The sequence below is a fragment of the Budorcas taxicolor genome, chromosome 5 (assembly GCF_023091745.1).
Source record: "Budorcas taxicolor isolate Tak-1 chromosome 5, Takin1.1, whole genome shotgun sequence".
In the NCBI taxonomy this organism is placed as follows: domain Eukaryota; kingdom Metazoa; phylum Chordata; class Mammalia; order Artiodactyla; family Bovidae; genus Budorcas; species Budorcas taxicolor.
Genome location: NC_068914.1, coordinates 109683847 through 109697012, shown reverse-complemented (window position 1 = coordinate 109697012; position 13166 = coordinate 109683847). Strand labels below are relative to the sequence as shown.

The following is a 13166-nucleotide window of genomic DNA, read 5'->3' as shown; positions in this document are numbered from 1 at the left end:
TGGGTGGGAATGTAAAATTATATAATTGCTATGGAAAACAGTATGGCAATTTCTCCAAAAATCACTTCTGGGCATATACTCAAAAAAGTGAAAGCAGAGATTCAAATAGATGCTTATATACTCATGTTCATAGCAGCATTTTTCACAATAGTCCAAAAGTAGAAACAACCCAAATGCCCATCCATAAGTGAATGGATAAACAAAATGTATTATCTGCATACAATGAAGTATTATTAATCCTAAAATTGAAAACAAATTCTGATACATGGTACAATATGGATGAATCTTGAAGACATAATAAATGAAAGAAGACAGTCACAAAAAGACAGGTATTGTATAATTCCACCTACATGAGGTACCTAGAGTAGACAAATCCATAGAGACCAAAAGTAGCGGAGTGGTTGTCACAGGCTAGAAGGAGGGAGAAATGAGGAGTTATTGTTTAACTGGTACAGAGTTTCAGTTTCGCAACATGAAAAGAATTCTGGAGGTTGGTGAAGTGGTGATGGTTGCACAATACTGTGAATGTACTCAGCACCACTGAACTGTACACTTTTAAATGGTTAAGATGGTAAGTTTTATGTTATGTGTATTATACCACAATAAAAGAAATGAGAAAAGGAAGAAATGAACAAAGAGAATAAAAAGTGTTGACAAGGATATGGAGAAATGATAACTCTCATATTCTGATGGTGGAAATATAAAATGATGCATTCAGTGGGGAAAACAGTTTGACAGTTCCTCAAAAAGTCAAACATGGAGTTAACCAGATGACTCAGCAGTTCTACTTGAGGTTTGTACTTGAGTATTCTAAACATACATTCACACTAAAACTTGTACACAGATGTTCCACTAGCATTATTCATAAGAGCCAAAAAGTAGGAATAACCTAAATGTTCATCAACTGATGAATGGATAAACAAATTGGTATATCCATGCAATGGAATAATATTCGCCATAAAAAGGAATGAAGTACTGAGAAATGCTACAACATGGAAGAACCTTGAAAACATTTTATTTTGAAAGAATCTTGAAAAAAAAGGCTAAATATCCTCAATCCTATCTATATGAAATGTCCTGAATAGACAAATCCATAGACGCAGAAAAGTAGATTCATGGTCATCAGAGGATGAGGGTGAAAGGAAATGGAATGTCTGCTAATGAGTTTTAGGTTTCTTTTTGCAGTAATGAAAATGTTCTAGAATTAGATAGCAGTAATGGTTGCACAACCTTGTGAATATACTAAAACTCTAATTTGTAAAATTTTAAATGGTGAATTTTATGGTATGTGAATTATATCTCAATTAAAAAAATAAATGACTTCTTGAGTGTCCATCAACAGATGAATGGTTAAAGACTTGGTATATATATCCAATAGAATATTATTCAACCATACAAAAGAATGAAGTTTTGCCATTTGGATGGACTTGGAGGGTATTATGCTAAGTGAAGCAAGTCAGACAGAGAAAAACAAATACTGTATGATATGACTTATACATGTGGAATCTGAAAAATATCAATAAACCCTAGTGAGTATAACAAAAAAGATGCAAACTCACAGATATAGAGAACAAACTAGTGGTTACCAGTTGGGGGAGAGAGGTGGTAGGGGCAATATCAAGAGGGGATTAAAAGGTTCAAACTTATATATAAGTAAGTTACAAGGATATATTGTACAGCACAGAGTATATAGCCAATATTTTATAATGACTATTAATAGAATATTACCTTTAAAAATTGTGAATCACTGCATTGTACACCTGTGGCTTATATAATTATGTACACCAACTATACTTAAATTTTTTAAAAAATGACTTCTTAAAACTCCTAAACTTAGTTGTGTGATTTCACTGAAAACTGACATTTCATATAACTTCTCTGCACTCTCCACCTATTGTCCCTACCAAATGACCTAATTTCATCTACTGTTTTACCCCAGTTACTTTTCTACACCCTAGCAACCAAAAGATTTATAGGTCCCAAATGCACTGTGCTGCACCATCCCTGTTTTTCTTTATTCAGAATGCTCTCATCCCCACTTATTCCCACATTTTCTGTTTCTGACAAATTCATCCCTATCCCAACACTCTTCACAAGTGTATTCACCTTTCTTGAGTTTTCTGTGACTAACACTGAAGTCGCTCAGTCGTGTCTGACTCTTTGCGACCCCGTGGACCTATGCAGCCTACCAGGCTTCTCTGTCCATGGGATTCTCTAGGCAAGAATACTGGAGTGGGTTGCCATTTCCTTCTCCAGGAGATCTTCCCAACCCAGGGATCGAACCCGGGTCTCCCATATCGGTAACGCTAGTAGAATGAATTACCTTTTCCTTTCAAACAAGTGTAGTTACTGCAACTATATTTTGTGTATCACACTGTATAAGAATAGTTTATTTCCTTCTGTCTCCCCCACTAAATTATCAGCTTCAGAGCAGCAACTACTTATTATTTGTTTCTGTACCTGCAGCACCTAAAAACTTTCTTGGCCAAGTAGTAGGTACATGATAACAATGAGAATTATAATCATAATAATAGATAGCCATTATTTAATATACCTACTATGTGCCACATGACAAACCTCAACAGCATATTAAAAAGCAGAGACATCACTCTGCTGACAAAGGTCAGTATAGTCAAAGCTATGGTTTTTGCGGTAGTCATGTACAGGTGTGAGAGTTGAACAATAAAAAAGGCTGAGCACTGAAGAATTGATGCTTTCGAACTGTGGTGTTGAAGACTCTTGAGAGTCGCTTGGACTGCACGGAGATCAACCCAGTCAATCCTAAAGGGAATCAGTCCTGAATATTCGTTGAAAGGAGTGATGCTGAAGCTGAAGCTCCAATACTTTGGCCACCTTATGCAAAGAGCCAATTAATTGGAAAAGACTCTGATGTTGGGAAGGACTGAAGGCAAGAGGAGAAGAGGACGACAGAAGATGAGATGGCTGGATGGCATCACCCACTCAATGGACATGAGTTTGAGCAAATTCTGGGAGATATTGAAGGACAGGGAGGCCTAGCATGCTACAGTTCATGGGGTCACAAAGAGTTGGGACACGACTGAGTGACTGAACAATAACAACAATGTGCCACATATTATTCAGTGTATTTTGCAGTTAATAATTCATCCTAATATTCACCACAATCCAGTCAGTCAGTTGGATACACAGTCTAGTTAAATAGTTTCCCCAAAGTTGCTCAGAAACTACATAGCAAGGCTAGGATTTGAACCCAGTATTTATACCCACTACTAGTAGAGTTCTTGCTTCTATGGAGAATAATGAAGACTGTGTTCCCATGTTAGCATTTTAGGCAGTGGAGAATCAGTCAAAACCACTAAATGCTGTACTTAGCTCTAACACTTTATTATACTGAGTACATGTGACTTCCTCATGGGCATAATCTAAAATTTTTTTAATTTATTTATTTTAATTGGAGGCTAATTACTGTACAATATTGTAGTAGTTTTGCCATACACTGACATGAATCTGCCATGGGTGTGCATGTGTTCTCCATCATGAACACCCCTCCCACCTCCCTCTCCATCCCATCCCTCAGGGTCATCCCAGTGCACTAGCCCAGAGCACCCTGTCTCACGCATTGAACCTGGACTGGTGATCTGTTTCACATATGATATACGTGTTTTCAATGCTATTCTCTCAAATCATCCCACCCTCACCTTCTCCCAGAGTCCAAAACACTATTCTGTACAACTGTGTCTTCTTTGCTGTCTCACATATAGGGTCATTGTTATCATCTTTCTAAATTCCATATATATGCACATTAGTATACTGTATTGATGTTTTTCTTTCTGACTTACTTCACTCTGTATAATAGGCTCCAGTTTCATCCACCTCATTAGAACTGATTCAAATGTATTCTTTTTAATGGCTGAGTAATATTCCATTGTGTTTATGTACCACAACTTTCTTACCCATTTGTCTGCTGATGGACATCTAGGTTGCTTCCATGTCCTGGCTATTATAAACAGTGCTGCGATGAACACTGGGGTACACGTGTCTCTTTCAGTTCTTGTTTCCTCGGTGCGTATGCCCAGCAGTGAGATTGCTGGGTCATACGGCAGTTCTATTTCCAGTTTTTTAAGGAATCTCCACACTGTTCTCCATAGTGGCTGTACTAGTTTGCATTCCCACCAACAGTGTAAGAGGGTTCCCTTTTCTCCACACCCTCTCCAGCATTTATTGCTTGTAGACTTTTGGATCGCAGCCATTCTGACCAGCGTGAGTGAGATGGTACCTCATTGTGGTTTTGATTTGCATTTCTCTGATAATGAGTGATGTTGAGCATTTTTTCCTGTGTTTGTTAGCCATCTGTATGTCTTCTTTAGAGAAATGTCTGTTTGGTTCTCTTGCCCGTTTTTTGATTGGGTTGTATATTTTTCTGGAATTGAGCTGCAGAAGCTGCTTATATATTTTTGAGATTAATTTTTTGTCAGTTGCTTTGTTTGCTATTATTTTCGCCCATTCTGAAGGCTGTCTTTTCACCTTGCTTATAGTTTCCTTCATTGTGCAAAAACTTTTAAGTTTAATTAGGTCCTATTTGTTTAATTTTACATTTATTTCCATTACTCAGGGAGGTGAGTCATAGGGAATCCTGCTGTGATTTATGTCAGAGAGTGTCTTGCCTATGTTTTCCTCAAGGAGTTTTATAGTTTCTGGTCTTATGTTTAGATCTTTAATCCATTTTGAGTTTATTTTTGTGTATGGTGTTAGAAAGTGTTCTCGTTTCATTCTTTTACAAGTGGTTGACCAGTTTTCCCAGCACTGCTTGTTCAAGAGATTGTCTTTTCTCCATTGTATATTCTTGCCTCCTTTGTCAAAGATAAGGTGTCCATAGGTGCATGGATTTATCTCTGGGCTTTCTATTTTGTTCCATTGATCTATATTTCTGTCTTTGTGCCAGTACCATAGTGTTGATTCCTCCAGGTCCATATTTCCATTCGAATTGTGAAATTATTTGTTCTGGTTCTGTGGAAAAAACCATTGGTGGCTTGATAGGGATTGCATTGAATCTATAGATTGCTTTGGGTAGTATACTCATTTTCACTATATTGATTCTTCCAATCCATGAACATGGTATATTTCTCCATCTATTTGTGTCTTCTTTGACTTCTTTCATCAGTGTTTTATAGTTTTCTATATATAGGCCTTTTGTTTCTTTAGGTAGATATAGTCCCAAGTATTTTATTCTTTTTGTTGCAATGGTGAATGGAATTGTTTCCTTAGTTTCTCTGTTTTCTCATTGTTAGTGTATAGGAATGCAAGGGATTTCTGTGTGTTAATTTTATATCCTGCAACTTTACTATATTCATTGATTAGCTCTAGTAATTTTCTGTTGGAGTCTTGAGGGTTTTCTATGTAGAGGATCATGTCATCTGCAAACAGAGTTTTACTTTTTTTTGAATCTGGATTCCTTTTATTTCTTTTTCTTCTCTGATTGCTGTGGCTAAAACTTCAACACTATGTTGAATAGTAGTGGTGAGAGTGGGCACCCTTGTCTTGTTCCTGACTTTAGGGGAAATGCTTTGAATTTTTTAACCTTTGAGGATAATGTTTGTTGTGGGTTTGCCATATATAGCTTTTATTGTGTTGAGGGATGGCATCACCGACTTGATGGACATGAGTTTGGGTAAACTCCAGGAGTTGGTGATGGACAGGGAGGCCTGGCATGCTGCGATTCATGGGGTCGCAAAGAGTCAGACACGAGTGAGCGACTGAACTGAACTGAACTGATGTTCCTTCTATTCCTGCTTTCTGGAGGGTTTTTTATCATAAATGGATGTTGAATTTTGTCAAAGGCTTTCTCTGCATCTATTGAGATAATCATATTGTTTTTATCTTTTAATTTGTTAATGTGGTGTTTTATATTGATTGATTTGTGGATATTAAAGAATCCTTGCATCCCTGGGATAAAGCCCACTTGGGCATGATGTATGATCTTTTTAATATGTTGTTGAATACGGTTTGCTAGGATTTTGTTAAGGATTTTTGCGTCTGTGTTCATCAGTGATATTGGGCTGTAGTTTTCTTTTTTTTGTGGCATCTTTGTCAGGTTTTGGTATTAGGGTGATGGTGGCCTCATGGAGTGAGTTTGGAAGTTTACCTTCCTCTGCAATTTCTGGAAGAGTTTGAGTAGGATAGGTGTTAGCTCTTCTCTAAATTTTTGGTAGAATTCAGCTGTGAAGCTGTCTGGTCCTGGGCTTTTGTTTGCTGGAAGATTTCTGATTATAGTTTCAATTTCTGTGCTTGTGATGGGTCTGTTAAGATTTTCTATTTCTTCCTGGTTTAGTTTTGGAAAGTTATACTTTTCTAAGAATTTGTCCATTGCTTCCAAGCCGTCCATTTTATTGGCATATAGTTGCTGATAGTATTCTCTTATGATCCTTTGTCTTTCATTGTTGTCTGTTGTGATTTCTCCACTTTCATTTCTAATTTTGTTGATCTGATTCTACTCCCTTTGTTTCTTGATGAGTCTGGCTAATGGTTTGTCAGTTTTATTTATCTTCTCAAAGAATAAGCTTTTGGCTTTGTTGATTTTTGCTATGGTCTCTTTTGCTTCTTTTGCATTTATTTCTGCCCTGATTTTTATGATTTCTTTCCGTCTGCTAACCCTGGGGTTCTTCATTTCTTCCCTTTCTAGTTGCTTTAGGTGTAGAGTTAGGTTATTTGCTTGACTTTTTTCTTGTTTCCTGAGGTAAGCTTGTATTGCTTTGAACTTAGCACTGCTCTTACTGAGTCCCATAGGTTTTGGGTTATTGTGTTTTTAATTTTGTTCATTTCTATACTGATTTTTATTTCTTTTTTTTTATTTTTTCTGTGATTTGTTGGTTATTCAGAAGCATATTGGATAGCCTCCATGTGTTGGAATTTTTAACAGTTTTTTCTCTGTACTTGACATCTAATCTTCTGCATTGTGATCAGATAAGATGCTTGGAATGATTTCAGTTTTTTTCAATTTACCAAGGCTAGATTTATGGCCCAGGATGTGTTGTATCCTGGAGAAGGTTCCCTGTGCACTTGAGAAAAAGATGAAATTCATTCTTTTGGGGTGAAATGTCCTATAGATATCAATTAGATCTAACTGGTCTATTGTATCATTTAAAGTTTGTGTTTCCTTGTTAATTTTCTGTTTAGTTGATCTGTCCATAGGTGTGAGTGGGGTATTAAAGTCTCCCACTATTATTGTGTTACTATTAATTTCCCCTTTCATACTCATTAGCATTTGCCTTACATATTGCAGTGCTCCTATGTTGGGTGCATATATATTTATAATTGTTATATCTTCTTCTTGGATTGATCCTTTGATCATTATGTAGTATCCTTCTTTGTCTCATTTCACAGACTTTACATCAGAGTCTGTTTTATCTGATATGAGTATTGCTACTCCTGCTTTCTTTTGGTCTCCATTTGTGTGAAATATCTATTTCCAGCCCTTCACTTTCAGTCTGTATGTGTCCCTTATTTTGAGGTGGATCTCTTGTAGACAGCATATGTAGGGGTCTTGTTTTTGTATCCATTCAGCCAGTCTTTGTCTTTTGGTTGGGGCATTCAACCCATTTACATTTAAGGTAATTATTGATGAGTATGATCCCGTTGCCATTTACTTTATTTTTTGGGTTTGAGTTTACATACCCTTTCTGTGTTTCCTGTCCAGAGAAGATCCTTTAGCATTTGTTGGAGAGCTGTTTTGGTGGTGCTGAATTCTCTCAGCTTTTGCTTGTCTGTAAAGCTTTTGATTTCTCCTTCATAATTGAGTGAGATCCTTGCTGGGTACAGTAATCTGGGCTGTAGGTTTCTCTCTTTCATCACTTTAACTATGTCCTGCCATTCCCTCCTGGCCTGAAGAGTTTCTGTTGAAAGATCAGCTGTTATCCTTAAGTGGATCCCCTTGTGTGTTATTTGTTGTTTTTCCCTTGCTGCTTTTAATATTTGTTCTTTGTGTTTGATCTTTGTTGATTTGATTAATATGTGTCTTGGGTGATTCGCCTTTGGTTTAACCTTTTGGAACTCTCTGGGTTTCTTGGACTTGGGTGGCTATTTCCTTCCCCATTGTAGGGAAGTTTTCAACTATTATCTCCTCAAGTATTTTCTTATGGTCTTTCTTTTTGTCTTCTTCTTTTGGGACTCCTATGATTCGAATGTTGGGGTGTTTGACATTGTCCCAAAGGTCTCTGAGATTGTCCTCATTTCTTTTAATTCTTTTTTCCTCTCTGCTTCATTTATTTCCACCATTGTATCTTCCACCTCACTTATCCTATCTTCTGCCACAGTTATTCTACTATTCGTTCCCTCCAGAGTGTTTTTGATCTCATTTATTGCATTATTCATTATTGATTGACTTTTTTATTTCTTCTAGGTCCTTGTTAAACCTTTCTTGCATCTTCTCAATCCTTGTCTCCAGGCTATTTATCTGTAACTCCCATTTTGTTTTCAAGATTTTGGATCATTTTTACTATCATTATTCTGAATTCTTTTTCAGGTAGACTCCCTATCTCCTCTTTTGTTTGATTCAGTGGGCATTTATCATGTTCCTTTACCTGCTGAGTATTTCTCTGCCTTTTCATCTTGTTTAGATTGCCTGTGTTTGGGGTGGTCTTTCTGTATTCTGGCAGTTCATGGTTCTTCTTTATTGTGGAGGTTTCTCCTTGTGGGTGGGGTTGGATGAGTGGCTTGTCAAGGTTTCCTGGTTAGGGAAGCTTGTGTTGGTGTTCTGGTGGGCGGAGCTGGATTTCTTCTCTCTGGAGTGCAATGAAGTGTCCAGTAGTGAGTTTTAAGATGTCTTGGGTTTGGTGTGGCTTTCAGCAGCCTGTATATTAAAGCTCAGGGCTATGTTCCTGTGTTGCTGGAGAATGTGCATGGTATGTCTTGCTCTGGAACTTGTTGGTTCTTGGGTGCAGCTTGGTTTCAGTGTAGGTATGGAGGCTTTTGGATGAGTTCTTATTGATTAATGTTCCGTGGAGTCAGGAGTTCTCTAGTGTTCTCAGGTTTGGGGTTTAATCTCCTGCCTCTTGTTTTCAGTCTTATTCTTACAGTAGCCTCAAGACTTCTCCATTCATAAGCACTGATGATAAAATATCTAGGTTAATGTAGAAAAGATTCTCCATAGTGAGGGACACCCAGAAAGGTTCGCTGAGTTACATGGAGAAGAGAAGAGGGAGGAGGAAGATAAAGGTGACCAGGAGGAGGAGAAGGGAATCAAAAGGGGAGAGAGCAATCTAGCCAGTAATCAAATCCCTATGTGTTCTCCACCGCCTGGAACACCCAGAGAGGTTTACGGAGTTATATAGAGAAGAGAAGAGGGAGTAAGGAGATAGAGGTGAACAGGATGAGAAGAGAGGGGGTCAAAAGAGAGAGACAGACCTAGCCAGTAATCAGTTCCCTAAGTGTTCTCCACACCCCGGAATACCCAAAGAAATTCAGAGTTGAATAGAGAAGAGAAGGGGGGAGGGAGGAGATAGAGGTGACCTAGGGGAGAAAAAGAGTCAAAAGGGGGAGAGGGCAATCAAGCCAGTAATCACACTCCTAAGTAAAAATGGGTACTGAAAATTGGATTCTTAAAGGTACAAAATTGATAACAAATACCAAAAAGCAAAGATTAAAAATCTAGAGTAGAGGTTGCTGCTGCTGCTAAGTCACGTCAGTAGTGTCCGACTCTGTGCGACCCCATAGACGGCAGCCCACCAGGCTCCGCCGTCCCTGGGATTCTCCAGGCAAGAACACTGGAGTGGGTTGCCATTTCCTTCTCCAGTGCATGAAAGTGGAAAGTGAAAGTGAAGTCATTCAGTCATGTCCGACTCCTAGCAACCCCATGGACTGCAGCCTACCAGGCTCCTCCATCCATGGGATTTTCCAGGCAAGAGTACTGGAGTGGGGTGCCATTGCCTTCTCCAAGAGTAGAGGTTAGACTCTCAAAAATACAATATTAAAAAAGCAAAATCACAAAAATTATATTAAAAAAATAGATGAAATTTGCTTTAAAAATAGGGTCCTTTTTTCTTGAAAGGTAATAGTAGGTTATAAAATGAAAATTAAAGGAGTAATAAAGGACTTACAATTTTTTTAATTAAAAAAATGAAAATAGAAAAATGTATCTAGGAATTTCTCTGGAGCTGTTGTGGGCAGTGTGGGGTCAGTTCAGTTTCAGATAGTTCCTTGTTCCAACTTATACTTCTCAAGGTCTATAAGTCCCTTCCAGTGTAGTTGGTGCTAACTACAGGGTTTTAATCTGTTGAACCTGTCACTTCCAAAGCGGTTCCCTCTGTTTATTTTGGCTTCTTCTGTTTGCAAGTCTCCGGTGTCCAATTTCCACCCTGACACAAGGGGGTGGTGGTGATCACTTATTTAGGCTCACTTGTTCAGTCATCCTGTGGGGAGGGAGGAACACTGTAAACAAATATCACTGGTGTGTGTGGGGAGTGCTCGCATTGTCACGGCCACACTGGGTTTGCCCCAGCTCACGGCATGTGTGCTTTCCCAATCTACACTGCTCAGACTCCAGGTTGCTCTGCAGGCGAACTGTCTAAAGCGGGCCCTGGGTTGCGTGCACTTCCCAGGTCTAAGCCGCCCAGGCTCAGGTTCAGGTTCTCGGGTACTCCACAAAGGCGGAGACTCAGTTGGGCCTGCATTTTGTGCCTTTCCTAGGTCCAAGCAGCTCAGGTGACCAGGTGCTTGGCGAGCGCACTCTCCCCAGGTGGGGCGGGGCGTCTTATCTCCTCCCCAGTCCCAGCCGCTCGGTTTCCTGGGCGCACAGCCGGAGCACCACCTCAAGTGTGCTGTGTGTCTCCTCTGGGGAACTGATCTCTGGCTGTGACCTTCCTGGCGGATGTCAACCGTCCAGGATCCCAGGAAGACTTGGTTAGCAACTGGGAGCCTGCTCACAGTTTGGTAGACGATGCCGTCTCTGGGGCCGAGATTGCTCCTTTCTGGCTCTGGCTATTACCCGCCTGCCTCCCTGCCTCCAGCAGGCAATGGGCCAGTCCAAAGACGGCTAGCTCTCCTGTGGTATTAGCTCAGTCCTTTGTTCTGTGACCGGGCCGGCAGTGCCTTAGGTTAGAGCTTTTCACGGGAAAGTTCTCTCTTTTTTCCCTCTCTCTCTCTGGCTGTCACGCTGTTTGCATTGCTATCTCACGTTAGCTCCTTCACATTGCCCTCAGGGCATTCAGGCTCAGTCCCTACCCTAAACCTGTTCAGCACCCCCTTGCTGGTGGCAGATGCGAGTATCTAGGCTACTTCTCCGCTGGGAGTTGCCGTTAGGCACGTAATCTGTGGGTTTTATTCATTTTTCCTCCCAGTTATGTTGCCCTCTGAGATTCCAAAACTCCCCACAGACCTGCCAGGGAGAGGGTTTTCTGATGTTTGGAAACTTCTCCTCTTTTAGGACTCCCTCCCCGGAACAGGTCTCCATCCCTAACTCTTTTGTCTCTCTTTTTATCTTTTATATTCTGTCCTACCTCCTTTTGAAGACAACGGGCTGCCTTTCTGGGTGCCTGGTGTCCTCTGCCAATGTTCAGAAGTTGTTTTGTGGAATTTGCTCAGCGTTCAAATTATCTTTCAATGAATTTGTGGGGGAGAAAGTGGTCTCCCTGTCCTATTCCTCCACCATCTTAGGACTGCCCCCCCATAATCTAAAATTGTACAGCAGAGCAAAGGGGTTTATATTTGACCCATTGCTAAGGAGCAGTGCCAGCATTTCTTCTGTTTCATAGCACAACACACATGGTATTAAAAACTAAGTCAGAATTTGGCCATAATTCATAATAACTAATAACATAATTCATAATAAGTTAGTAGGAGACTATACATTTTATTTTAGCAATAATTATTATATTTGTGGCAAAGAAGAGTTTTGTTTGTTGGTATCTTAAATCTTATTAAGAATCAAGGAGCCTGAGAGAAAAATAAGTTTTGTAGCTTTTAATTACTGAAACAGAGCCGCTGTATTAGTCTTCCTTTCCCTCTTAGTTTCCCCCAGGTATACTTTGCTTAATTTGCTTTCTTGGTTAGAGTGAATAGGTGCTGAGTGATAGTGCTGCCACATTGATTAAATGATTTATTAACAAACACTATGGAACTTATCAAGTTGACTGTTTTCAATGACACCAATAAAAGACATTATTTTTATGAACTAATTCTTCTTATGTTTATCTGATGATAAAGCATATAAGTGAAAACACTCAGCAGACATTAAGAACCACCTTTGAACAGTCACTCTCCTCCCCTACAAGATTTCTGTATTGTCTGTGTTTCTTACTGGCCGTTCTTGAAATCTCTTCCATTTTTAAATTACTCCCTTCAGCTTTCCTGAACATGAAGGTTTTCTTTTTTTTCCCCCACTTCTAGCTTTTCTCTCTCTGTACCTTACAGACACTTGGAGGCTGCAAGGATTTAGCACTGGTCATGCCAGCCTCTCCAGATCACATCTCTGTCTGTCATTGGGTCTCCGTGGTAATGAGAAGCAGAAAGTGCTGAAGCAGCACACTGTGTAAGGACTGGCAGGAGGAAGTGGTGCCATGGCCTGTACAGGAATGGCACTGAATCCCCATGGTACTGGAGAAGCCTGCGAGAAGCATGCTGTGGTAGAGAGCAGGGGGCTCTCAGTTAAGGACGCAGACTTGGCAGATTTATTAGCAGCAATATTCTAGGATGAACCTAATTTACAGTTAGTGATTTTTTTTTCAACTGGAAAAACCGTTAAATTTCTTCTTCTTTTTTTTTTTCCTTCTCTTTCAGGAGGCCAGATGCTCCAGTGCCTGATGGTGAAGGTGAAAAAAACACAGAAGAAAGTTCAGATAGCGAATCTTCTTTTAGTGACTAAGCTTAATTTTCATAACAATTACATATACACGTGTTAGTACACCTTTACATTGTATAAGACAGCATGAACTGTAATTCTTAGTTATAAAAACATCAAGTGGCTACAGATCTGCCACCAAGCTTCCTCTGTGTTAAAAAATAAATAAATAAAGCATTTATAATAAGCTGGCAGTATGTCTTGTTACCAAAATAAAGGTCCCTGCTGAGAAATAGAATAGCCTAAATAAAGTACTAAGATGGAGTATTTCAGAGATGCAAAGGAGCATGTAGAATGAAGTCAGTGTGAGGTTAGTGTTCAAAAATAGACTCAATGCAAAAAAAAAAAAAAGTGAATT

The 13166-nt window shown here is 39.4% G+C and overlaps 1 protein-coding gene across 3 annotated transcripts in view; it reads left to right on the top strand.

Annotated features, from left to right (window-relative positions):
* WASHC3 (WASH complex subunit 3) overlaps positions 1-12956 on the top strand; it is a 56067-nt gene extending 43111 nt beyond the window's left edge. For all 3 annotated transcript variants that reach the window (XM_052640899.1, XM_052640898.1, XM_052640897.1), the window contains one exon: positions 12748-12956. In XM_052640899.1, the coding sequence (XP_052496859.1) occupies positions 12748-12832 (85 nt within the window). In that variant the 3' untranslated portion in view covers positions 12833-12956. The remainder of the gene's footprint in view (positions 1-12747) is intronic.
* The last annotated feature ends 210 nt before the right edge of the window (positions 12957-13166 follow it).